General features: G+C 38.2%; 1 protein-coding gene across 10 annotated transcripts in view; it reads right to left on the bottom strand.

The window, feature by feature from the left end:
- The window catches only part of ARHGEF7 (Rho guanine nucleotide exchange factor 7), a 122,749-nt gene that overhangs the window by 35,054 nt on the left and 61,205 nt on the right, over positions 1 to 26,490 (bottom strand). For 8 of the 10 annotated variants that reach the window (XR_011725813.1, XR_011725808.1, XM_071743603.1 and 5 more), the window contains 4 exons: positions 22,698 to 22,786; positions 16,366 to 16,460; positions 16,000 to 16,095; positions 7,917 to 8,039 (listed from right to left, as the gene is read on the bottom strand). Coding sequence is in view for 7 of the 10 variants with exons in the window: in XM_071743603.1 (XP_071599704.1) it covers positions 7,917 to 8,039; positions 16,000 to 16,095; positions 16,366 to 16,460; positions 22,698 to 22,786 (403 nt within the window). In the remaining 3 variants the exon portion in view is untranslated. Of the gene's footprint in view, positions 1 to 7,916; positions 8,040 to 15,999; positions 16,096 to 16,365; positions 16,461 to 18,792; positions 18,906 to 22,697; positions 22,787 to 26,490 lie in introns of those variants that run through there. The other 2 variants (XR_011725816.1, XM_071743653.1) reach the window with 2 other exon arrangements.

Here is a 26,490-nt window from a genome sequence, read left to right as displayed (position 1 = left end):
TCAATTATCAGTGAGTTATTCTGTATACAATCAGTAGAGATTAAGACAAAACAGAAGTCCCCTCCAAGGCACACACACTTCTCCCCATTTCAGAACACACGGAACATTGCTTATTAAAGTCACTTGTTGAAAGGGATGAAGAGAGCAGAACAACAACTCGGATCATGACCTTCACATCCCAGACTAAGTGCTTTACCCAGATCTCTCTCCTGGCTGCTCAAGTTTCCTGAAGTCCACAGAAGGACAGTACTTCTCCACAGAATATACCCTAATCTTTACCTGTCTTCAGATTAGTTAAATTGCTATTTACCTACACTACCTAGCTTGAATACATCCAGCCCAGTTTCCGAATTGTCAGGTCTCACATAACCTTCTTAGAGCACTTTACCTCCTTTTTGACCAGCCCCAGGCACTCTTCAGTGCATCTATTTGTGCAGTATCTGCTGTACTCAACTGCAGAGTCAAGAAAGTGGGTGAGAGAATTTCTTGTACCTGCTTTGCATTTTATAGACGCAAAGAGAAAGGTGAGGTAACCTTGCTACATCCCTTTCAAGTTGCTGGAACATCAGCAACTCCAGACGTTCTAAAAAATCAGCTTGTGACATGATCAGATTTGACCCAAAATTAAAAACCACTGAAAAACCTTCTACAATACCTTGCATGAAAAATTATAACAACACAACACAGATAAAGCTGAGTACCTCTAATTTAAATTTAGAATTAAGAAGCTGGCCAACTCTGAATACACAGAACCTGAAGACCTACTTTGCCTTATGCTTTCTCAAGTCACAGACCTCTCTCAGTATAAAATAAATTTTTTTTAAAACTACACAACTTCAGAACTTTAGCATGTCAACAGAATCAGTTGTAAAGATTTTCAATTTTGGTTATGTTTTGGTTTTACAGTGTTACCAGCTACCTGCTCACTAAGGGTTCAGGCTAATTCACTGGAACACTAAGCTGCATGGCTAAGGTGTAGTGGCACATCCTCCTCTCCTGACTCAGCTAAAGAGAAGCACCTGCTTCCAGCAAAGTGATGGGAAGGACAAATGAGACCACAGTTCCCAGCTTCCACAGAAAGTTTTATCAAAGCTCACCTGCAAAAGTGCATCTGCCTCAAGGTACTCAGTGGTTTTAAATTTCAGCTCATTGTGTATATGACACTGACCACATGTACCGTACTGATATTTTTCTTTGTTTCCTCCATCAATTCACTGACTCTAAGCACCCCTCCCCACATGGGGGTCAGTTAGAGTACCTATGGTACTCCATATGTATTTTCAAGTAAACATTTAAACTCATTCTTCGCATTTTGTTTGCTTCAGCCAGATGCACAGCCCCTGCTGACTAACTTTATCAACTACTTCCTTTACACATTATCTGCTCTTCTTCCCCATTTCAAGCAGCACAACCCAGACACACAGCTACCCAGCTTCTCTTTTCTCCCCAACATACCACCAGTACACTCGACAGTACGTGACTATCACATACACCAAAGGCCACTCAACTTTGCTCTTAACAGCGCCGACTTTTGCTTTTAGATTATAAAAATGCAAAAGTCTTTATTCCTAATCACTTTGGCCATATCTGTGCTGCTGGGTGCAGACAAATGCATTATATAAATGGTATTTGCTGAGCTACTCATTAAGACAATGCTTTCTTTCCTTTTTTCTTTTTTTTTTTTTTTTTAATGCCTCCACAGTAGGAGGAACACTGGTTGCCATTTCACCCACATGCACGTTTCTAATTTTCATTATCACTGTTCTATTTCTTCCTGACTTCAGCATTATCAAACAGATGTGCCAGAAAAGACAAAAAAACCTCAGTGTAGCCTGCATTAACATTGACTACTTGGAAACATGAAATAAAAACCTGGTATTATCTTGTTTTTACTGTCTGCTCAGCAGTTCAACTACACACACTAGGTAGTTATGCAATGTTGCAGCAGTTTTCAGGCCAGAAGATACTTGTGGGGTTATCATTTCCTTTTTACTTAATCACACTATAGGAACCTACAGAGCAAGTTTAAACCTCAGTTCACTTGAAATGTACACGAAGTCCTGAAAAACAAGCTTAGCAATGGCATCATCAAGAAGCCTTTTACAACAAGCAGTGTTAATAGGTGTAATTAAAACTGAACGACTTAGTTTCCTTCCAGACATTCCCGAGAGGACAATGTTTTCTTTCATAGGCTTCTGTGCTTCCCTCGGACAAGTTTTGACATGCCAGCTTTTTCAAACTCTTAGTATGAACACAGGCACCCACCCACTTAAATAAAACAGGACAATAGGAGAGTTTTGCCTGAGCACTTCCCTGTTAGCAGTCTGCTCATGCTATACCAACCTGCTACCTCTGTAGTTTGATGGACATAAAATATCTGGCAAAATGGACATCACTTTATAAAGCTTAAAGTGCGTGTCCTTCATTTATTCACAAAGGACAAATACGATACAAAATATAATGGAAAGGTTTGCTTTCAATTAAATACAGGTGGCTTAAAACACTGTTCGAATATGACAGCTGTTCAGGACTACTTTTTAATTAATAGCAGCTTAAAATTCAGTGTTGTTAGCTTAAGAGTGCAGCTGCTTTTCCAAAGACAATGGCTCTTTCATGTCACAATTTCAATTGATGCCTGCAAGTACCACACTCTCCTCGTCAGTGTATGCTACATAAAACTCTGTCCCACAGTTAAGCAACACGTTTTATAAAAAGGTATCATTTAACTGAATGGGAAAAACTTTTGCACAGTGAAACTGCCAAGGTAGTCACAATTACCTAAATATGGAGCTTTTCAGAAAGAGACAGCTGAGATTTTAATTCACCGCTTGCATCATTTTATAGAATAAAAAGCAGAGAAGCATACAAAAGTCCTGCATTTCATTTATCCTGAAATCTTGAGCATTCACCCCATTCCAGACTAGTGTTCACAGCTTGAGATTTTTAAAGGTCACCATGAAACATGTCTGAAAGCCCTATTAAATATATTCAAATCTTTCTTAGTACAGCTTCCTGAGAAGCTTCAAATCAGAACTGGGGAGAGGAAAGAGTTCAGATGTGTCTACAGTAACAAAAGGGGAAAAAAAAAAAAAAAAAAGGCATTTAAACTGAAGGAAAGCATGTCCAGGAACTAAAACATTTACGTTTAAAATCACAACTTACACTTCTGAAGCGGGTCTCTGTTTGTAATAGATGGAGCAGGAGCTATCACTGCTGAGGGGTCTGAGGACTGCACACAGGCACCGCATTTTGAGAGCGTTGTGGCTCAGCAACCCCTCAACTGCAGCTTTTAATTTCCTAGTGCTAAACTTCCCAGTCAAGCTCCTCTCCCCGGGGACTGTTGCTTGGAGTATGACATCAGCCTGCACACTTGCAGGCTCAGGGATGCACCAAAGTGGGGGAGGCACAAAGCGTTTTCTGACTCAAGCTGATCTGCTTTCCATGCTCCAGTTACTCAGAGTAATTCTGATGTTTCAGCTCCACAGATTTTTATCCAGACTGCTAGGTCTGTGATGCAAGGGTAGAATATGCCTGGGACATGTTATCTGAGAGAACAGAAGAATCTAGCAAAATTAATGTTTCAACAAGCAAAGATTTGTGAGCAGTGTTCTTCCAGCTGAGAACTGGCAACACTTGCCAATTTGCAACATTAAAAAAAAAAACAAACAAACAAACAAAAAAAAACAGGTGTATATGGCATATTTGGCTGCCTTTTCATAAAATTAAATCTTTTGGAAACATTTTTCTTCCATTTTATTTTAAAATAAACATGGCAGTGCTTAAACAAAGTAAAAAAGCTTAAAGACACACAACTCCCCAATAATTACATACTTAATGCTAACTTCATTGGGTCTGTACCCTCCATATTTCTACAGAGTTTTACGTCCACTGATCAGTGGAGCCTGTTGGACTTTTTTTCATTATGTTATCCACTCTTCAGTGAGCCCTATGCTCAAATATCTGTCATTTTGGACACATTTCAGAAACTCCCAGTCTTGCCTTCTGCCTCGTCTCTTTCCTTGCTGGAGTTTCTCCTTGCACTGAACCTTGTGGTATGAGATCTCTCCAAGTTAAGTAACATCTCTTCTTCCTGAGACACTGCAATTACCTATTTGTCTCCTTTGTATCCCACTAGGTTTTTTATTTTATTTCAGGAAAATTAATTCTCTCATTCCTTAGGTTGCTCTGCCTGCTTCTTCTCTTACTGGAAGGCAAGCATATGTCTGTGATCAGAACACACACAGCAATCAGTGCTACTTGGACTACAAACTAAGCCCTCAAGGCAGTCCTGCTCCATCAGCTAGTAAATTTCTCTGGTAACACCTACCCTTGGACTTGAACTGAAATTCTCAGGAAAAAATATGGGATATTAAAAACTCATACAAAAAGAATTACTTAATTATCAATAAATCTTGATTCATTTAACAGACAATTTTCATTCTCAAAAAACTGTGCAATGATTCTGAAACACTTCCTGAGACAAAAAGTAGTTACCAAATGTGAAGACTGTATGAAACTGGAGAAACCAGTACCAACTTTAACACTGGAATAAAATTTAAAACTGCCACAACTGGAACCAAAAAGAGCATCTCTTCCCAAATGCAACAAAATTTTTTGTTGTTGTCAACAGCAGAGGCAAATACAGCCTCAGAAACCCTTCACTCACTACTGTGTATTTATATAAACATGCATGTATATGAACTCACACATGCACACACTCCCTGATTTTGTACTTATCAAAAAAAAGCACCCATGATGCTGCTACATATATATGATCAAGAAAGTAAATGACAAAGCTAAGAAAGAGGAAACACAGGCTAGCATTCATACTGAATGGCATTAAAAAACTCCAAAAAACTTCACGTTCCAACTGAATGCTCCATTTAAACCTCCAGTCTCATCCCAAGTGCTGCTATTAATACTGACTGCAAAAAATGCTATTGAAAGAGATTTTGAGTAGAATTTATCAATAGGTTTTATCTATACATATGCACACACGCAGAGTCTTCAGCAGGTGTCAATGACATTTTAACAGGTCTTACAACACTGCTTGAAGAACACACCTGATGCTTCAGAAAATTAGTTTTATTTACAATTTTTATGTTACAGTGTTCCAACTGATTAAAGAAACAATAGTTAATGCTTCAAAACTATTATTAAGTTGGTTTTATGACAGTGACAATACAAACACAGTAATAAAATTAGTATGTTTTAGAGATGGAAAAAAAAAAAAACAACACCTGAGTTTCACCTAGAGCAATTGCCTAGGAAATATTTTTGTTTCTTTTTTGTTGGCATGGTTCTCAACTTAATGAACTCAGAAAATACTGATTTTGTTATATAAGAACCTGACTTCAAACAGTTGTTCAGTTTATGAAGAGCAATGCTCATGGCAAGAAATCATCTGCTGGAGACAGTAAGAATTTAAGTTCCAAATCAAACCACTCCTGACTGTTACTTTTTCCTCTTTTTAAAATGCTACTGAGTAGCACAGCTGTTACAAACATGATAGTGAAATCCAATAATTCAAACATATATCTGCCATATTTTTGTTGGTATTAAAATACATATTATGCTTTTGGACCCTTTGCAAATACTGTACTGCAAAAACATCCAACAAATCACTGTTTCTTTAAAGTCCTTGACATCTCTGAAAAATACCAGTTCACTATTAATCTAGTATGCAATGCACTGCAACTGTTTCATTATTATTACACTCATGATTATCCTGAAACCTCACCATAATTTCTACATTAAGGTTTACCAGGCATGCTTTTACACAATGAAAACATCTCAACTAAATAGACAGAGATAGTTTTGAGTATTTTCTCTTTCTTCATGCCTTCAGTTTGTCATCCTCAGCAGAATAGTCTTTTTCCCCTACCTTTAAAACAATGTCAATGTCATTACAAGTTTTCTGGCACTCTGAGAGGACAAGTTTCAGAACTGCTTATAGCCACCTTCTTATTATTTCATGGCAGCTGATACAAGCAGAATTTTTAGTCAAGCCACTCGCTAACTATAACAACGATGTTGAACAAAAATGAGGGGCTTAGAATAAGAAAATAGGGGAAATTAAAAAAAAAAAGGAATTCATTTCTGTTGATTCATGCCTGGCAACACAATAGCATTAAACAGAAAGCCATTTCTCAGAATCTACCTCCACCTGAGATCTCCCTTGTGAACAATACAAGCACTTCAAACCTAATTTCTCAACCAAATTATTGAACTGCTCTGTGGTACTTAAACTGACTCCACCAAGACTTAATATCAAGCTGACTCAATTTAGAGACCAGAAGAGGGGTTTTTCTTAGGACAACCTTTATTCGAAGAAACACGTAAGAGAAGAAAAGCTTCTCTCCATCCGCAATAAAAATAGCTTTCCTTCCTCACATTTGCACCATAATTCCTAAGACATGGCTATACCCCCTATTTTCCAACACTTCTGCAAGTTCAGATAATCCCTTATAAAAATATCTCTAAATCTTAAGAAATGTGGATGATCAGTCTGCTATCACTTGTCATCTTCCATTTATAGATTAAATCCAAGACCTCTGCATGCAACAAGCATGAGGTCACAAACAAAAAAGAGCCATAAATGTATTAAAACCCCACAGGCGTGGATCACCTGAATATTTTATCATTTACAGATAGTGGTGCTAGAACTAGGCCATTTGAAGGAAAACAAAACAAAAAACAAACCACAGTAGGGGACCTTTTAAAACACTAAAAGCGGAAAAAAAAACCCAACAACACTAAGGGAGTTTAAACATACTGTGTCCTGTTTCATTTTAATTCATCATTGCTTCTGACAAAGAAAACTCAAAACCTTTCTGCCTAAACTGCAGTATGAATTTGCACCTTGAGTTTTCAAAGTGGGGTTGTAACATAGTTACATATCTTACTATAGGAGGTGATGGTTCATCATATTTCAAAAGCATACTACATATTGTTGCTGTTATAACAAAATATGAGTTCTTGTAAGAGGCTACCACTATAGAAAACAATTCAGTTATGATCCCCTTGGTTTAGAAAGGGTTAAGAATATTTAAAATGTGTACTTTGGTCCACCACAAGACAGAAAAAAAAAAAAAAAGGGGGTGGGGGTGGGGGAAGCAACAGCAGTTACCCTGCTATAATTTGTCCTATGTCTAACTTTCAAAAGAAGGTCATGAGTCTTTCCTGCACCACATGAAGACATAAATAGCCCCATACTGACAGCTGCAATGTGTCTTCATCAGGACAATACACAGGAAAAAATATTGTAAAAAGACGACTTCTTTAATACCAAATTCTGGCCTGAACAGTGTTCCCTCAAGGTGATTAAAGCATGCTCTGTTCAAATTCAAGGTTCATCCCAAAGCTGAATAATTTACACCATGTTACACTCAGCCTTCCATTTCTTACAGGAAATACTAATTTTGAAAATTTGAAAAGCCCACACTTGCTTCATATTCCATAGCAAAGCTAAGGGTATGCCATTATATAACTAAATACATAAAAACATACAGGATTTTACAGGGCTAAGTTACAACTCACCAAGTGCCTAAAGAGCCTACTAGTCATCACACCAATTATGCCATGATTTCAAAGACTTGCTTTGATCAACATTTTAAAAACAATATGGCAATCAGCCCACTTTGTTTTACATATTCAGAGTCCAGTATAGCTTCTTCACATGAGAAAATTCTTTCAAATAGTTGATAGCACACTGCCAGAAGCAACAAGCTGGTCCGTATCACAGGGAACAGCTTTGTGTCCTAGGTTTTTTTGTCAATATACTCATGCTATTTTTTTCTTAATCAAACTCTATCATAATAAATGCATGTCAAAAGAGACATCACAGCTTTACAACACAACTGTGTATTATGCAATTTTTTTGGTATCAGACTTGAAAGACTACAAAGTAAACGTACCTGTGCTCTGTGAGAACATTTACTGCTGATGGATGGTTGGCACAGTATGCAAGGTATAAGCTTTTCATTTGTGGCATCAAGTTTAGAAAACACCCTCCAACCCTCTGCTGAGCTTCAGGCAACCTAAAACCAGAGTAATAAAGATGAAATTACTGTCAAACAATCCAGACAGAGAAATAAATTAAAGCCTCGAAAAGCAGGGCATACTGGGTTTGTGCTTGGTTTTATTCTTGTTTTTTGTTTTTTAAAAGGAAAACAACAGATAGATTTCTATGGTTACTGACCAGCAACCAACACCTTTTCCTTTTTTACAGCTTCAGCCCTATAGCTCTCAGGCCTGATTATGCCACCACAGCACATCATACCTAACTGCAAGATGGTCATTCAGCAAAACCTTTTCAAGGATTAGTGGTAATTAGCATCTTCTTTAAGTGTTTGATTTTCAGACAACACACCTACCTTTTCATACAGTTTGCTACCCACGTATGCCATTTCAAATCTCAAAAGCAGCTTGTCAGCACTTAGGCAAAACTGGATGGAGTACCAACAGAATTCCCCCCCTAGATCTACCGTACACCAGCAGAAATGATAGGCTTAAAATATTCATTAAGATCTAAGTACCATATTAATCTCTGATAGCACAGCTAGAAGGCACTTACAGTGCAGTAACAGGCTGTTGTTACACAATTGTCACTCATCTTGCTTTTTAAGGACCATAAAGCACTTATGTTGGTTTGTAACCAGGGCAAGAGTGCTTCTTTGCCACAATCTGTACAGAAATACTTTCTGTAACTCACACTTTCATCATCAAAAGCACCACATTTGCTGAGAAGTGAAGGAAAATGCCACTGTTCTGTACAGAGAAGTTCATTTTGTTAGCATAAAATACTGCTTAAATAACAGCAGCCTCAGTGACTTTGGGGAAGAAGAAAAAAAAAAAAAAAAGGTAATTCAGCAAATCAGCAAGTCTTTAGAAGAAAAGCTTAGTTCCATACTTCCATACGCTTTGTGAACCTAATCAGTTTTGATCAGATTTGTCAGAGGAATATACACACGCTTATTCACATAAACACAGGGAAACAGGATATGAAGATAGATAATAGCAATATACAGTGTACTTTTCAAAAGGTTTTAGCAGAAACTGTCATGGCAAATTGCAGTAAGAAAAAATATCTTGCGTATAAGTATCTGAAATTGGCTGCGTGGCACCAGCTTAGAACTGGTACAATCAGCAGAAAGTAAAAGTCTGACTGATTTTGCATCTGTTTAATCAGGGGGAAAAAAATATGCAAGCCTTCCAGTCTTATTCTTAGTATCTCCTGAAGCTGCATACCCTCAATACGCAAATATAAGCACACTCACCTCCTTTAAAATTCAAAAGGATTTTCAAGTTAAACACAAGCCTGACCCTGAAAACCTCCACAACTTCCCTGGGCAACCACCCTCACACTGAAGAATTTTTTTCCTAATGTCTAACCTAAATCTCTCCTCTTCCATTTTAAAGCCATTACCCCTTCTCCTATTGCTACAAGGCCTCATAGAAAGTCCCTCCCCAGCTTTCTTGGCCATTTCAGGCAATGGATGGCCACCATGAGGTCACCCCAGAGCCTTCTCCAGGCTCAACAACCCCAACTCTCTCAGCCTGTCTTAGTAGGAGAGATGCTCCAGTCCTGTAATTGCCTTTATGGCCTTCCTCTGGACTCATTCCAACAGCTCCATCCCTTCCTGTGTTTGGGTCTTGAGAACTGGACCACTCTCCAGGTAGGGTCTCACAAGGGGAGTGTAGAGGGGAAAAATCACTTCTGCCAACCTGCTGGCCATGCTTCTTTTGGTGTGGCCCAGGAGAGTTGGCTTCCTTGGCTGCAAGTGCACACTGCCAGCTCATGTTGAGCTTGTCATCAGCCAGCACTCCCAAGTCCTTTCCCTCAGGACTGCTCTCAGGTGGCCCCGTGAACTCCAGAAGAAAAGAACTGTTCAGATTTCCAGGACAGCCACCCCTCCAGACAGGGATGTTCCCATCCTGCTCAAACACAGTCCTCTTGTCTCACTCCTTGGGTTCTCTCATATTAGTTAAAATTGAAAGTTCATCCAGGATGATGATCCCAAGAAATACTCACCCAAATTTCGAAACAAGAAATCTCTCTCCTGCTAACCTTTCTCTGTTTCAGCTGTTCATTCTCTCTGTACAGTGTTGGAAGACCTACCCATTATGAAGACAAAACTGACTGTACAGGTAACTAAAACACAAGGTGGGAGGAAACATGCTCCCTTATTTAACAACATCAATTACAGAAAAAGACACCTCAATCTCCAGTTGGTCCATCATGCCAGATACACTCCATTTGTATTACCAGTGTTCCTCACACTAAAGGCTAGTACCCACACTATACTGTCTGCACCTTTATTTCCTTTTCAATAAAAGAAAAAACAGAGTGGCTGCTTTTGCAAGTATTTAGGGAAAAAACAGGGGAATTCCCCAGAATACCTTGGGACTGTTACTCTTACAGCCTTTCCAAGCAGCATTTCCTGTCTAGCAGCTGCTCGCCTTTGAGAAATTTAAGCATGAGCTAATAATACATTCTTTAAGTAATAGATGCAGCAAAAGTCTCAAACTCTGAAGATACATTCAAGGCACACAACTCAGCATTAAACAGTAAGTAGCCCCATGAAAATGGCTAAATTGCCTTTTCATACTGTAGTGCCAGGGGGAGAGTGAATAAGGGCTGTTAGCACCAAGCAGACATCTGCATCTTCTCAGACTGCTGTTCTTTTAGCAGAATGAAAGACTGACATTCTTTTTTACATGCTGCACATGCATTGCAACTTTATACTTTATGTTCTTTGTTGAATTAAGATATTAACAGACTCTGAGAGGCTGGCAACTCATGGTCTATGTATTTTCTAATCCATGCATTAGTTGCAAGTGTTCTACTATTCTTAGAGGGACAATTAATAAATTCTCTTTCAACAAATTAAATCTCCTTTAACTGCTGGAAAATACAATTTAAAGCCTATCACTGCATCATGTAACCTAAGTAATTAATGTGTTCAGTAATGAGGATAGTTATTTTACAATTTAGTTGCCATCCCAATACTTTTCTATTACTTGATACTTTAATTAAAAAGGAATTAGATATTATATTTGTACATACATAAAGCTCAATTTCCATTACAGAAAGACCAAGGACAAATGTTTTAATTTAATTTCCAGAATTAAAGAGAAAGTTTGACATTGTACACACGATACAGTCATCAGCATACAACTAAATCTAATTATTTATCTAACATATCTCCTGTTGGAGTTACACCTGATAGTTATCAGTTCTGTTTCTCCAGACTTCAAACAGGTTCCCACTACAGGATAATTTGAGAAAGGAAAGAAAATACCTTGTTGCTCAATCAACACTTACTCAAAGATTCTAATCAAAACCACCAATGGGAACTGGGCTAAAGCTGGACTGGGAGCCAACATAGAGAGACATTACAGAATATCTAATTATGTCCTGCATTTTCTGAAGAAATCTTCTATAGTTTTGGCATCAGAGGACATTGCAATATTGGGGGAAAGGCTGGGGAAACATAAATCCAAACAAATTTAACACAGATTAACACAGGCAACTTAAAAAGAAAATTAGGTAGCAATGTGATCAGCATCATAGGTTTTCTTTTTGCAAGGAAAAGATCAGATATACCTAAATTTCACTTGACTGTGTGGTTACCATAAGAGTGTCATGCAGCAATCCACATCCCTAGAAATATATGTATACACAGACCTACATACATCTGCAGGATCTGCCACCAAATGCAAACTTTCAATTATCTGGGTAACACCTTGCTGCTCTTCCCCATCTCCAACCCACAGAAAGACAAACAGCAGAATTTCCTGCCCCTTTCTCAGCCTCCTGAAGGAGCTGTCAATGGTAAGTTTGCCATATCTGCAGGAGGTCAGTATGGAGAATGTCTCAAAATCTGACAGCAGAGAAGAGCCAGGAAAAGTAAAAGTCTGCAAAAATTAAGGGATAATTTTGATCGTTGACTCCAAGGGATGCTGTTGCCAAAGAAACAGAAGTGTTATCCCCTGTGGCTTCACAGTTAATAAGAAGGGCACTTTCCAATTTTCTGAGCTGCTATTTCCACAAATGGAGGCAGTATTCCATTTATTCATAAACCAGTCTAATTTTTAATGCTCTCTTCACAACTGTACCTTTCACTATGTCTGGTTTCCTTACCTCTCAGACACCAGTTAATCACCTGCATGTTTGTTTCAACCAATCTGAAGACACTGTGGTCAGATCCACTTAAAGCTGATAGCCTTAATTTCTTTTGATACTCACAATAAACAAAAGCATGGGAAGATACTGGGATAAACCTCTAACAGACCTAATTTACATCTGCACTACAAATCCAAACATGAAACACTAAGTTTCAGATTACATTTAAGCAATCTCCCTCTCCCATTCTGGCCTCTCTCCCTTTTCTTTGTGTTTTTGGGTTGGTTGTTGTTTTAGTTTTTTTAATTTCCATTCCAGCACTGTCCCAGAACATGAAGTATCTACTTGCACTCAAGCACAGAACAAGATAAAGAAAAACAACACAGTTACTGTGGCTGCAAGACAAGGGACATGAGAGAGAGGAAAAAAAAAAACCAAACAGTTATAACTGCTGTGGGGCAGGGAGATAAATCTATGATACTAACTGAGAAACTAACAATGCCTTCCATTCACTACAGAGGAGATTATACCTAAGCCATCCATGTAGGCTGGTGTCACCAGCCAGCTTGTGTATTGTGTCCCCCTCCCCTTACTGAGAAGTAAAACCATAGACCAACAGCTTCTATTTCCAGGTGAACGGAATACTCTTTTTTTGGAGCAGAAGACATCTGTTCAATCTCTTGCTGCAAATAAGATGATAATCAAATCCAAAGAACAGTACTGCCAATAAAGATCATTTTGACCAGGCCAGAGATCACCTCATCGACCCTGACTTTGTTCATCCAGAGACTCGTCAGCTGTGTGAACCATGGCAGAACTCATCTTTGGCACTAGATCACACATCTGGAAAGAGAACTTAAAGCACTAGACCACCTTCTATCTTCAAGAGACCAGAGAACAAAGCACTCTTGCCCCATTTTGCTGTCAGAAATCTGCCCTTTCACAACTGAAGAGTGCAGCAGCATCTCTCTGCCTTGTTGGTTACAGCTGTTTCCCATCCATCAGAACAAAATGCACTTGAAGCTGATCAGTCAAAAAAAAAAAAAAAAAAAAACCCCAAACAAAAAAAACCCAAAAACAAAACAGAAAGAAAACCACCAAATGTGCTTCTGAAGCAGATTAGCCATAAGTTTCGAATTCAATATTAGTTAAGACTCATTTCATATGATTCTTTTGCTTGGTAAATGAAGCAGTCATAAAGGTAAAAGTAACCCCAACTGAATCTCTCTGACAGTGCCCAGGATCCAAGCAGGCAGACAGAAAGTGCTTCCTGGCCTGTGACAGATGGATCAGCCCACAGAAACAGCAGTGATACTGCAACAAAGGCTGACCTGGACAAGTTCAAAGAGGACAAACTTTTAACACCACAAGAGGAGAGTTTCCAGGTTCAGGCAGGGTGGGAAGATGGTACACAACTAAAACCAAGCCATGTCCAAACAACTCCCTCCCCCAAAACACACAAAAAGCCCACTACAGTATTAAGTCTTCTGAAAAAAACACAACTCCAATGTTGAACAACATGAGGATTAAAAAAATAATAAAAAATTTTTAAAAAGTGGTGCAGGCAAAAAGAAGAAAAGGACCAGAAAGTTTGTCACTGAAGTGCCTGCCAGGATTTGTCAAAAGAAAACTTAAATGACAAACCAGCTTAAACAGGGTTTGGAATTAAAAAAAAAAAAAAATCATTAAAAGCTCATGCTCTAGAACAGGAATTTGTCAAAATAGGCTGGTGGCACTACAACTGGCAGGACATTGGCATCTGGTCATTCTGACAAGTCAGGTTGGAAAAAACACCATGTTGGATGCTGCGGTATGAAGTGCCTGAATGATGGAATTAGGAGCTCTCTGCCAAAAAAAAAAAAAAAATAAAATGATAAATCTATTCTCAGCTTGGAAGCTACTCTGAGTTTACAGAACAGGTTTACCGGCCAAAAAAAGCATGGCAAAATGACAAAAAACAAGGCAGCAAGGCAAGCATTCTTCTACATGATTTGAATTATGATGAATTATATTCAAAACAGGAGGACGCTGGATGTTCAAGTCAATAAACTATGATGAAAATTAAACAAACTACACCTTGGCATGACCAGCACATTTATGAAAAGAAAGTAACAAAAGATATTTGCAGCAACTGTTCAGTAACCCTGAGGCATTACTTCCTCTGCCCACCTACTAGCACTCATTATGTCCCTAATGCATTACACAGCAATATTTCACTTACTAGGAAGAAGAAAAGGGCACTGTGAGAATGTACTCCAATAGAGTTTACATCAAGGAAGGAATTCTAAATAAGCTTTCTGAGCTTTAAGTTACACCATGAAATCACATTAATCTACATATCAAGTTGAAACAATGCTTGCATTAAATATTTGCTTAAAGGCATATGCTCTGCCATTCTTGTTTTTTTAAGAGCACCTTAATCAAAAGTTAAAAGATGATGGTCTGTTGAGGCAAGGTATTTCACTTCTCTGGCTTCTGATTCAGAGAAAAAAAAAATCACAGTAGCAACAGAATGAGATAACAGAAAGTGAGGTGACAAGAAAAGAAAAAAGTATGTGGATATATGGTAATTATCAGGGATTTAGACACTTAACTGATGAAGTCAGTATTGTCAGAAAAAAACATCCTTCTTTCTCAAACACAGCACAGAAGTCATTTCAAGAACACTTGCATTCCACTGCTGAGCAGTCACCTGAACTACACCTTTCCATTCTCCCCAGCCTAAGTTGTCCAGAGGCAGAAGAGAGGAAGAGAAGCCCCACAGGAGGAGGACGTTTGATCCAAAGTCAGCAACAGATCCAGACATACATCACTGCCTAGTGGAGATCAGCTTATACTTTGTCATAACTGTCTCCTCTTCACATGGAGAGCTCAGAGAAAGAGAGGTCTAAACACAACACACTGAGACGATCTAGAAATCACTCCTGCCGAAAGAGGGACCTCCTCCTCCACCCAAAATGTTCCTTCCTTCTCACAGCCAAGTACTCCCAAGCCAACTAAAACTCATCTAAGCCCCCAGCAGCAATTCAAATCACTATCTTGGCAGAAAATAAGTAAATTTGGATTAGGAATTTACCTTCTTAGCTCATCATGTGGACAGACAAAACCAAAACACAGGCAAGGAAAAGGACATAACTGAGCTTAGAAACATATTACACTTTCATTAGTTTCAACACAATAAAAGTGTTAGGACAGTTCACATGGGGTATGGTCCCCTTCATATTTGCACCCCAAACTGCTAAGGTACAGGCTGAAAAATACTCAGCTACCACTTCAACTTAACCTATGGCAGGAGGACAGGTGTCTTCATCCCCTTCTTTCTGTGCTTCATGCTTCCTACATGGTGTGGCACAGCCGTTGAGGCTAAATTTTATTGATATTGTTCTGTCTATTCCACATGTGTCTTCCAGCACATTTTGACAACCACCATTTGCTCAGGACAGGGATATGAGACACAGGACTCTTCGTGCAGTAACTTTTCCCCTCTTCCTCCACTGCTACATCACACCTAAAGTTCCCTTCACTTCTCCTCATACTCTTAAGACCTAAAATTCATGCCTCCAGAACAAAACCCATCAATTCCTCAACCACTTCCCCACTGGTATGCAATTGCATCAAAGAAATTCATAAGTTGTCTCCAAACTACATCAAAATTCCTACCTCTGCAATTGCATCCAAGGGACAATACCTATCTGCACAAGCAACCAATGCATTATCCAAATATTTATTACTGCACTGCTGTAGCAACTATCCTTCTAGCGAGAGAAGCAAACAAACAGCATTGTAAATACCAATATACACAACAAGCAAAATAATGAAAAAAAATATTTGCTTGTTCAAATTTTACTGTATCTGGTATGCATAGTACTTACTTGGTGCATTCTTCTAAAGACTGTACAAGCATTTGCTGGAAAGAACTTATTTCTTCCAGGTTTCCCATCAAGTATGAAGTATTTGCTGAGTTTAACCTGGAGCCAAGGTAAATAAAAAAGTGTTAAGGTTTGCAGTTATTGACTAATTGTGTTTTAATAAAAGCTACAATCTTAAAAGACAATGCTTACTGGTTCTTGGACCAAGGACCAGGATCTGTCTTAGTCAGCAAGAAAACTGAATAAAAGCAAGCCCTGCATCACAGTCCACAAAAGAAAACACACAATAACATTGAAGTTTTTACCACATAAACCCTCCCCAACACCCAAGATATCTTAAACTTAAAACACCAAAACAAACTCACATACTTTTCACTGCCTTGTAATGGTCGCAGGTAGTTTGAAAGCATTGTTTGTAGCTCCTTAGCATATTCATTTTCTGTTTCTAATATATTTTGTAGCACCTATAATAAACAACAGTTGCTAATTGGTATTTTTAAAGAGATTTCAAAATGCTCAAATCAATAGACATTTTAAAATGTACTAAAATCTACTTAGCACTAGGAAAATTTAAATAACAGCAAGAAAACATTACATACTATACATTTATGAAATTCACAGGAAAAAAATATCACCACATACACTTGATGAGCCATTCTTTAGTCATATTGTAAAAAAAAAGTAAGCTAACAAGAATTTCTCTGCACTTAAACCTTAATTGGAAAAATTGAGCTATACAGTATGTTCTTCCAAAGCTAGGAGTAATTATTCCTCCTATGTACTTCAAAACAAAGATCTGAGGTTAGTAAAGTACATTAGAAGTTGCAAGAGAAACAAAAACTTAAACTGTTCACTCAGTCTCAGTTACAGCACACAGCAGCTCATCTTGCCAGCAAAGGGACTGCTTACTTAGATGAACTCTAATATTCAGACCTTCCAGATAGAAGAGCAAAGTATCAAGTAATTGTGAACTTTACTTAGCAATCTGATTACCATTTTTGTATTCTTTTCAAATGCAGCTGCCTAACATTCAGCCAAGATTGTGACAGTATACACTACCATAAGAAAATTACAACAGATTCTGACATTAAGCTACAAATTTATAAAGTACTGCACACACTTAGTTCTTGCATTAATATAAATCAAACAACTGGAATACCCCCAAAATGTGTACAAGAAAGCATTTTATGGGGCCATTTCCAGGGAATCTGCTTTAGAATATCCTCCAATGTATTCACACAAAGTTCTACTGTGCTTCTAACAGACAGATTGCTTTTTGCCTCCAAAAAGTTAATGATTTAGCAAGACAACCATGAAAACTAAATGTAACTCAGGGAACACAGCTGAGCTTTGAAAACATCTTGCTATTAACTGGTCATAAGCCACACCACAAACTTTCTCATTTTGCTACATACCATATTTGTCAAGCCTACAGTAATATCTCATTTCAGCATTTATAGTAACGACCATAATCGAGTGCATTATTCACTGTTGTAGTCACTAGCCTCTTAGGAAAGAAAAAAAGCCATTCATTCCTAAATGCAAACCTGATGAAATAACTTTAAATAGTTCAGTATGTCAATGAAGAATTCACTGTTCCTTTTCATTGGTGTCATTGATTCTGCTTATTCCTTCAATGCTTCTATTCATTTGGAGAGAGAGAGACCAGTTTTGAGTTCATTCTTTTGTTGGAAATCTGAATCCTGAACTGAAGATTAAAATGTCTCCATTCTCTGCTAAACATTATGACAGAACAACATCACAGGGAAAGTTATAGCTACTAACAAGGAAACTACACCATAAAATACAAAATGGACACTTTTTTAAAAGGAAGGGGGGCTTTTAGCACTTAGAAAAAAAAAAAAGAATAAAAAAAATCTCCATTGATCATAGCACTAATTAAACTCCACATTCTCTTACCCATATACAAAATTAAAGCACTGAACTATTAACATGGAAATAACAGTACTCAGGATCCATGAGGTTTAAAACTGAATGCGAGACCAGTGTTTTCCAATATAGCTTTTTGTACAAAAAGCTCCAAGCCCAAAGTCATTGCACATCCAGTAGCAGGGAATAGGAAACTGAAAGCCAATGACAAAAATGCAGTGTCCTGATGACAAACTAAACAGCCTTACTAGAAAAAAAAAAAAAAAAAAAAAAAAATCTACAAATTTGCTAGAGATCTTGAAAGGCTGCACCAAATTCTCAGTGTAGGTCTATTCTTTGTAATAAACTACTTGATAAGCTTGAAATAAAACTAGTTTCACATTGTACAGAATTCTTATTTTCCTGTGTTGGTTTGGATTTTTATTTGAGGGTTTTATCTGCAATACAGAGAATAAGGGAGTGGAAGAAAATGGCTTAAAGGAGGGAAAAAAAAAGCAATTATAAACATGCTACAAAACATATACAGAGCACTAAGATGAACTTATGCTGCTATTCTGGGAGTTCACAGGGTTACAGAATACTTTAGACAGATGCCGTTTTAAACACTTCCCAAAACAAATTAAATCTATTTCCCCGTTTGTTTTTTTTACTACAAGTGCAGTTTGCTCTGCATACAACATTCTTTTACTTCGACTCTCTTCTAAAAACAATAGTCTTGCCAACATAGCTTTTAAAACATCAGTTCTGTGAACTCTTGCATCCTTCCAGCTTGACTTACCTACCCCACGGAGAAGCTGAGGATTAAAGGCTTGGAGTGTGCAGTCAGCAGTGACACTCGGTGTTTTTGCACCAGAGCACTCTCACACTCCTCACATCCACATCTCTCCCTCATGCTCTAATAATCACCTTTCTTCCCTTTCCCGCTTTCTGGGCGTTCTGGCTGCTGCAAGATCCCATAAGACCTCGAAGACCTTGTTTCCACAACTCCACCACAACATTTGCACAGATGAGCAGCACTCAAGTGGCAGATCTTGCAATCCCTAACACGGATGAATAGCAGGCACAGACAACTGAGCTCAGACAGCACAGGCTCTGTCAACTGCACAGCGTGGAAAATTCAAGCACAGTTAACGACTCGGTCACACAGAACCCCAGATATTTTCCCTAAAGGCAAAAACTACCACCCAAAAATTGATTTTAGGTGACCTACATGAAGCAGATCGCCTTCCGAATCAGAGGGAGAAAAGGCAGATTTCACAGCTATGCTTGGGCATGACCCTGTGAGAACACTCCTGTTTTATGGGAGTCGTATGGTGCTCAACTGAAATACCACATACTTCAGCAAAATGGTGATCAACACCTAATTTTCCACAAGAATCTGAGAGATGAACCCCCTGTAACAGGCCCTTGAAGGGGGGCAATATAAAGCACCACCCAAGTATGCCATATCTCAAGGGTCCTTAAAAACTTTCATGAACTTCAGTAAACACAAAGTCTTGACCCAACTTCAAAAGTATGGCCTCAAAAGGAGTCCTTATTTTCCACCACTTCTCAAACACTTAAATGAAAAATAAACGGAGAGAGCTGCCCATTTCTTTGCCTGCTTTTAGAACTTAATCTCAAGGCAATTTCCTGTAAGCAGAGATAAGCATTTTATTTTGTAAACAAAGTTATAAATTCTCAAGAGATTACCAAGTAAAAATAAAACTCTGTAATGCACGCTCTGTTTCCAAGGAATAACCTGCACTAATACGCCCACATCTTCAGCAACAGGCTACTAAATTACTTCTATACAAAAAATGCTTCATGCTTGATCACAAGTCTGGTTCATATTACACACTGCTGTAGATTTGTACCATTTTATGGAGGACAAGACCTTGTAGCACTACCCCTTCTCTACTAACCTGCATTCCCAAGCCAGGCAAAATGTAAGGAAAAACCAAATGTGCTCTGTCTTTTCAGTGACACCTAGTGCAAGGTGCAGCTAATAAAGAACACTGAGACTAAAAGGTATGTGATTTGTCTTATGAACTTCAGATACAGCTCTGTGAATCCATAAAAAGAAAAAGCTTGTTCATAACGGGCTGATGAAGAGAGGGAAGTGGTGAAAGCCATCTTCTCTTTACATTAAGCACCTTCCCCTTAGCCTGTCCCAACCTTTCTACCAGAGAGATTATCATAGCATCTTCTACCACTCTCTGAATTAAGTCTGAACTACCCTTCAATTTAGTCCTCAGAACAACAAATGCCCCCAGAAGTACTGCCTGCACCTGCACAAATCCTGCCCTAAAAAACCCTGCAATTAACAACCATGAAGTTTACAGAATCTTGGCCCTTACCTGTATGGTGGAAGACAGCCACAACACAAAAATTGCAAGCAGCCCTAGAGTACCAGCCTCAAACCATGACTGGCTGTTAAGAGAGCCAATAACACAGATTGTAACCTCTTTATTTTGGACTACATTTTTTTTAGCTACCAGTTGTCAAAGGTTTCTGCCTTAGTATATGCTCAATTTTGTTACCAGTGCAGACTGATAGTAAGACTTCTGGCACAGGGAAGTCCCATACCTGCAGCTTACTTATAAAAACAGAACTCAACTCAGTTAAACTGCTTTCACTTCAGTGAGTGAGTTTGTTGTTTGTCTTATCTACACGTAAAAATAATTACATATTTAATACTTAATAAAAATCAATTTTTTAGTTATATTGCCATAGGAAGCACTTAGTAGTTTTTTCAAACAAAGTGCATTCTACAGCACATCCTCTCATTCTTTTTATTTAAAGAATAAAATGGTGAACTTAAAAAAAAAAGTTAAGGTATTTGCCACATTGTGGAAAAACATGAAAACAATGACCCCGTCCACCAGAGACATATTTAAGAACACTCTAGGGCCAGTTCTCTAATTCACTATATATATTGTTATGAACTGGACATTTCCCCCCACCCCATTATATCCTCCACAGTTAACAAATAGCTAGAAGTCTTACTTTAAAAGTCAGCTATAGCTGTTTGTCAAAATATATAGTAACTTGAGTCTCCATGATTATTATCATAGGTTATCCCAGGAACAATTATAAAAAGCACACAATCCAAAGATGGTATTCCAGAATTGTATGGCTTTTTATACCTTAGCCACCTTAACTAATGTTTTACAAACATTCAAACATTTGCTTCCTACTATTTTGCCTGATGTACACTATCAGTTCTCAAAGTGGCCTGTATTACTCTTACAAAGTAAATTATGCAACTACAAGATTCAACACATTTTGTACACAGTCAAACTGAGTTTTAGTTAAGCCCAAATTAAGCAGCTGCAATTCTTACTATTTATCATACTAAGATTGAGCAGGGAAATAACAATATAAGAATATATATGAGGAATGTATTTAACACTGCCTTTAAAAAAAAGCAAAAACATTCCAACAAAACCAAAACCAACTCAAATCTAAAGGTTTTCAAGAGAACAGACAATTTATTTTTATTAAAAATTAAACATAGTATTTAAACTTAAGTAAGGTCAGCCTTCTGCCTAGTGAAGGAACTAAACTTCTCTTTGCTGCATTCACTTCAGTTGTACCAAAAAAATCTTGGTTTTGCCATGAAAGCAACAACATAGAAGACAATCATTGCTACACACAACAGCAACTTGGAAAAAAAATTACTTAGAGAGATAAAATGAAAAACAAAAAGAGCTATCCAACATTCTGTTGCTGGATGGGCCACAGGAAGATCATTCCTTCCAGCGGCTGGAGGGAAAATGTGCCTGCACAGGTACTTTGCACTGTGACTGGCTGCTGTTGGGATGCAACAGCCAAACAACTGCAGTCCCCCCTTTCCCATGGGATAAGGATGGCCCAGAGAGGCACTGGGCAAGCCAGGGGAGGAACAGGAGGTCGCCCTGTTGTTTGTAATTAGTGGATTATATGCAAAGCTGCTCTGTTCTCCCATGTGACTGGTGTTATTCATGCCAGAAAAGACAAAAGCATAAAATGATGCTTTATGATGCCTGCTAAAACCTGACAATGAAAATGAAAAACAATAACATCTATTTCAAAGAATAAGGAAAGAAACCTTACATTTTTATTTTTTACCAGCAGGGAGCAGTGGTTAACAAACAGTACGAGGCTTTTTGCTTCCCGATTTATATCTATTGTTAGTAAATAAAGGATCCTCAAAATGGTTACACCACCACCTTTAAATACAGACCTGGATATGTTTCTTACACACATTTACTAAAGAAGTATGAGTATTTAGGTTAAGAATTCCTTGGGGCATGTTAAAGGCTGACTGTCTATACTGCTTTGCTGTGAAAGCAATCTATCACTGTAAAGGAAAGGCTCCCAAAGTTGATTTATAAGCATGAACACAAAGGAGACAAATTCATTCCACATGTTCAATCTCATGTTCAAGACAAAAAAAGAGAAAAATATTCTTAATCACTTTGAAACAGCAAAATTTCATTACTTCATATATACTGGGAAAGACTATAGGCTGTATATTTGAGGGGTGGGGAAAGAAAGGGAAATTAACAACTAGAAAAGCAAATAAAAGGAGCATAATATATTACAGACATGCCTATTACTCATTCACTTTAGACTATAATTTTGCATCATGCTGAAGAATCAGTATGTGTGATATTCTATTAAGCTAATAATGATCATGTTTAGATGAGAATTCACAAAAACCCCTATCTAGTTTTGGCACCACAGCTCTGACAAGACTGCCAAATTTTCTGTGCAGATAAGAGTGTTTAGTTAAATGACTTTCTACTGTATACAAAAGCTCACATAGAGGAAAAAGGATCACTCACCACATTGTAATAGCTTTTGTTAATTGCAGACGTATCAAAGCCTTTAGGTGGACTCTTCAATGTACCTGATTTGGGGGAGACTGGTTTTTCTGAAATGCAAGATATTTTTGTGTCAGTTGGGTGCTATTTCACAGCTCAACACTAGAGGTCAAACAAACTGCTTTAAAATATTTATCATAAGTGAAAACTGTACTTCACTGAGAAATTTACATACTTGTACTTGAAAATATAGTTAAAGCATCAAATAGGTTTGTATGTTCACAATGAATGAAGCTCTAGCCTCAACGAAGGCAAGCAGAAAAACTCCCATTCATATTCCCAGAACCAGAAATCAGTCAATAAAATTAGCTTTTCCAAAATTGTTTTTTTAAGAACAAATGCGACTGCAATTAAAAAAAAAACCACAACAATCCAAAACCACACAACAGCTATTTTCAAACAGTACACACCGAACCAACTGAGAATATTTGTGAGACTGTATTTATCAGGACATTGTGTTTTCATTTGTGTTTCTTTTTTTAATAAGGGCTTTTCTAATATGCAAATTTCAAACAAGCATTTGAGTAATTTGTAGCCAAACAATTAAATGTCAAATTGTTAAAAAAGGAAAGCATAATGAAACTTTGAAAGCTTTACCTTTTTTTTTAAAGCAAGCTTCTGTTTCGAACACATTTTCATAAACACATATGAATAATTTAACTCTCATTTACCTGATACCTCAGGCCACTAGGAATAAATTATGCAAGTCTCAGATAGAGACCTGCCTTTCCAGTAGAAGCCCAGCCAGGCAACCTAAGGGCCAAGCTATGGAAAATTCCCATGGACAGTTTTGCTGACCAGGGAAACACCAGGGAACAGCAGGTGTGGTACCTGCCCCTCCTGGACTGTCTCCTGGCTCTTTTAGTTCTTCTTCAGGCTGCAGCCAAATGAACACAGCCATCTCAGATGAGCTGAGTACAGGTACAGGACCCCCACCAGTGCCAGGAGCACCAGGCAGGGCAGCTGGACCTCAGACTTCAGCCCCTGAGGAGCAGCTCAGACCCCAAGAGCACCCATGTGGTATCCGAGGGGATTTTCTCTGTATTGCACTGGAACTCTTCTCAAAGAAGCTATTCTAAAAATAAAATACGGTCTTAAAACTGCCAAACATGGGCAAAGCATTTCTCCTTACAACGTTTAGAGATGACAGTAATATCCTTTTGGTTAATATTCCCCACTCACTCACCCACCCCCCTTTCCAAGTGAGGCAGCAGCACAAAACCCATCAGCCCCAGCAGTGATCCAGCTGGGAACACCACTGCTCTCAGCCAGGAGCCCTGCAGTACACTCGTGCTCTGCCACACAGCCAAGTGATGCCAAATGACAGGATGCCTCCTACCCCCTTAAAACAAAGCCATAAACCCAAGCAGATTTGTCATTCAGCACTGAACGTGAAAGAAGCACCTGAAGACATGCTGTATGCTACTCATTTATATATTTATATATAATGCATTTATGCAGCAATTACAACTTGTTTCTTTGTACTGAATTATGAAAATTACGTAATTTACACAAACTTGGTAATTTGTTTTCATTCTGTGGAAGCTCTTGACTTATTCTTCTATGTGTAGTGACTTTCAGGTTCATTAAATACCTAAAGGTTTATTAATCATGTGCCAAAAAGCATGAAAGGAGAAACCAGAGTTATCTAATGAAACATGTAAATACATCTACTAATTTTATAATACAGAAAATACCTGACCCTTGTTAATCTGGAGAAAGAAGGTCACAGAAATCCAATTCTTCTTCCAGATACTTTGTTATCTTAAATGGTGTGAAAATACATGTCCTTGCCCTAACTTCTCCTGAACTGCTGAAGGAAGTGGGAGAATTTTTGCTGAAATGTAGAGTCCTTTATATTACCAGCTGTTCAGCTGACTCAGTTATCCATCAGAAAGACACAATCAAATTCAGTTTTAAAAACAGGACACAATAGAAGAATCACACACTCAAGTAATTTTCCCATACTCAACATTCAGCTTGTAAAATGCAGAGGCCATTTCTATTGTAGAAACACAGAATTAGACACAGCAAATCAGTCCAGCTGTCTGTCACGTCTGGTATTCTGCCTCCAAGCACTGTCTTGCTTCATCAAGAGGAATAAGAAACAGTCTTGTTGCAATTAGCTTATTGCACAATGCATTACACAGAACAAAATCCTCACACATAGGAAATCACTTCCTTAACATAAGCAAAGGTGTTATTTATTATCCTTCATGACAGAAGGTGAGGGTACTTTTACAAACATATAGCATAATTCACTAAACATTGCAAGCAGGTGTCACTCCCATGCAGTGTATTGGGAATATACAAAAGTTCACTGGTCTATGAAGTCCATAGGTTTTGAAAACATTAGCAAAAGCCTCACATCTTGCCCACTCCAATAAACTGTTTCTCAAAGTACTGGAAGAGAACAACCTGAGCCAGACATCAAGTTTTCCCACATGGAAAATTCTTCCCTTCTCCCTGCTTTTCTCCCAGTCCAAATACAAGTCTGTTACAATAAGACTGAAAGAAAAAAACAACAACATGCATCTGGCTCAAGTACTGGAAGAGACCCTATCCAGCTGATAAGTGAAACCCAGAGGTTAAGTTACTACTATCAGTTTCTTTCCTGTAGCTGCACCCAGCTACACTTGATAATGCTTTGAAGTGCCCTCAGGCTAGTGGATTAACCAGCTAGAAGTCACCTAACAGAACACCTTTGGCTGGAGGAGGCTGGCACAGGCTTCTTAACATTAGTCTTCCAGCAAATAATTATTCTCAGTATAACCAAAACAACTTCAATCTTCTGTAACCTTTCCCTAAGATGCACATAAGGTGCCATCAACAGTCTAAAATGAAATTAAGTTATCCTCTACAAATATCTACCTGAGTGTAAAAGGAAATTTACCCAACCCCTCCCAATGTTTAATTCTATTTTCATTAATACAGAAGTATCTCTTTAACTGCCCTTCACTTTACTTGCCATTCCCTCCTATCTCTCTTCTGCCACATCTCCAGTTTGTCATTCATTTTCACACAACAGTCTGCTTCATGCTATTCCACAAAGCACTCCTTCAGGATCTACTTTACTAAAAAGCATTTCAGCCATAGTGCTGCTAGATTACCACCATGTGATTCCATTACTGGGCTACAGAGTGTGTAATCTAGACACAAAGATTTGATCTGGGCTATTTCATCCTACAGTACAGCAGAAAAGATGTGCCAACTGGGACACAAAAAGCTATGTGGTCCCTGCTGATGAAGTGTAAAAGCAAGCTCTGTCTCTCAAGCCTAACTGGTTCAAATCCAACACCAGGAAGCTAAGACTGTTCTCAGCCTGCTTCAGACATCACTAACCCCCCTCTGCAACATCAACCCTACCAACACTTCTTCCCTAGCTAGAAGTAACTTCTCAAATTCTATTCTATTTATGCCTGTAGAATAACACTTGACAGAAGAACAAAACACCTTTCCAAATGCACATGGTTAGGGAAGGGGAAAGCTAGTATTCTTGGTAGGTTTTTCTCAGTCTTTTTAAGTTAAAAGCATCTATGTCCTTCACTCAGGCACTACAGGATGGGTATAGGAGATACTCAACTTTATACACTGGCCTTTTCCCACATTTAACATCTAACCAGAAGAACCATTAACACCAGAATTTGCACTGGGCCTGATACTAACATCAAGAAAGCCTAACAGAAGAGAGGCTAAAACAATTAATGACATGTTAATTTGTGGCATATCCAATGTCATTTTTCAAAGCTACATT

The sequence above is a fragment of the Heliangelus exortis genome, chromosome 1, assembly GCF_036169615.1.
Source record: "Heliangelus exortis chromosome 1, bHelExo1.hap1, whole genome shotgun sequence".
In the NCBI taxonomy this organism is placed as follows: domain Eukaryota; kingdom Metazoa; phylum Chordata; class Aves; order Apodiformes; family Trochilidae; genus Heliangelus; species Heliangelus exortis.
This window is presented reverse-complemented; position numbering and strand designations above follow the sequence as displayed.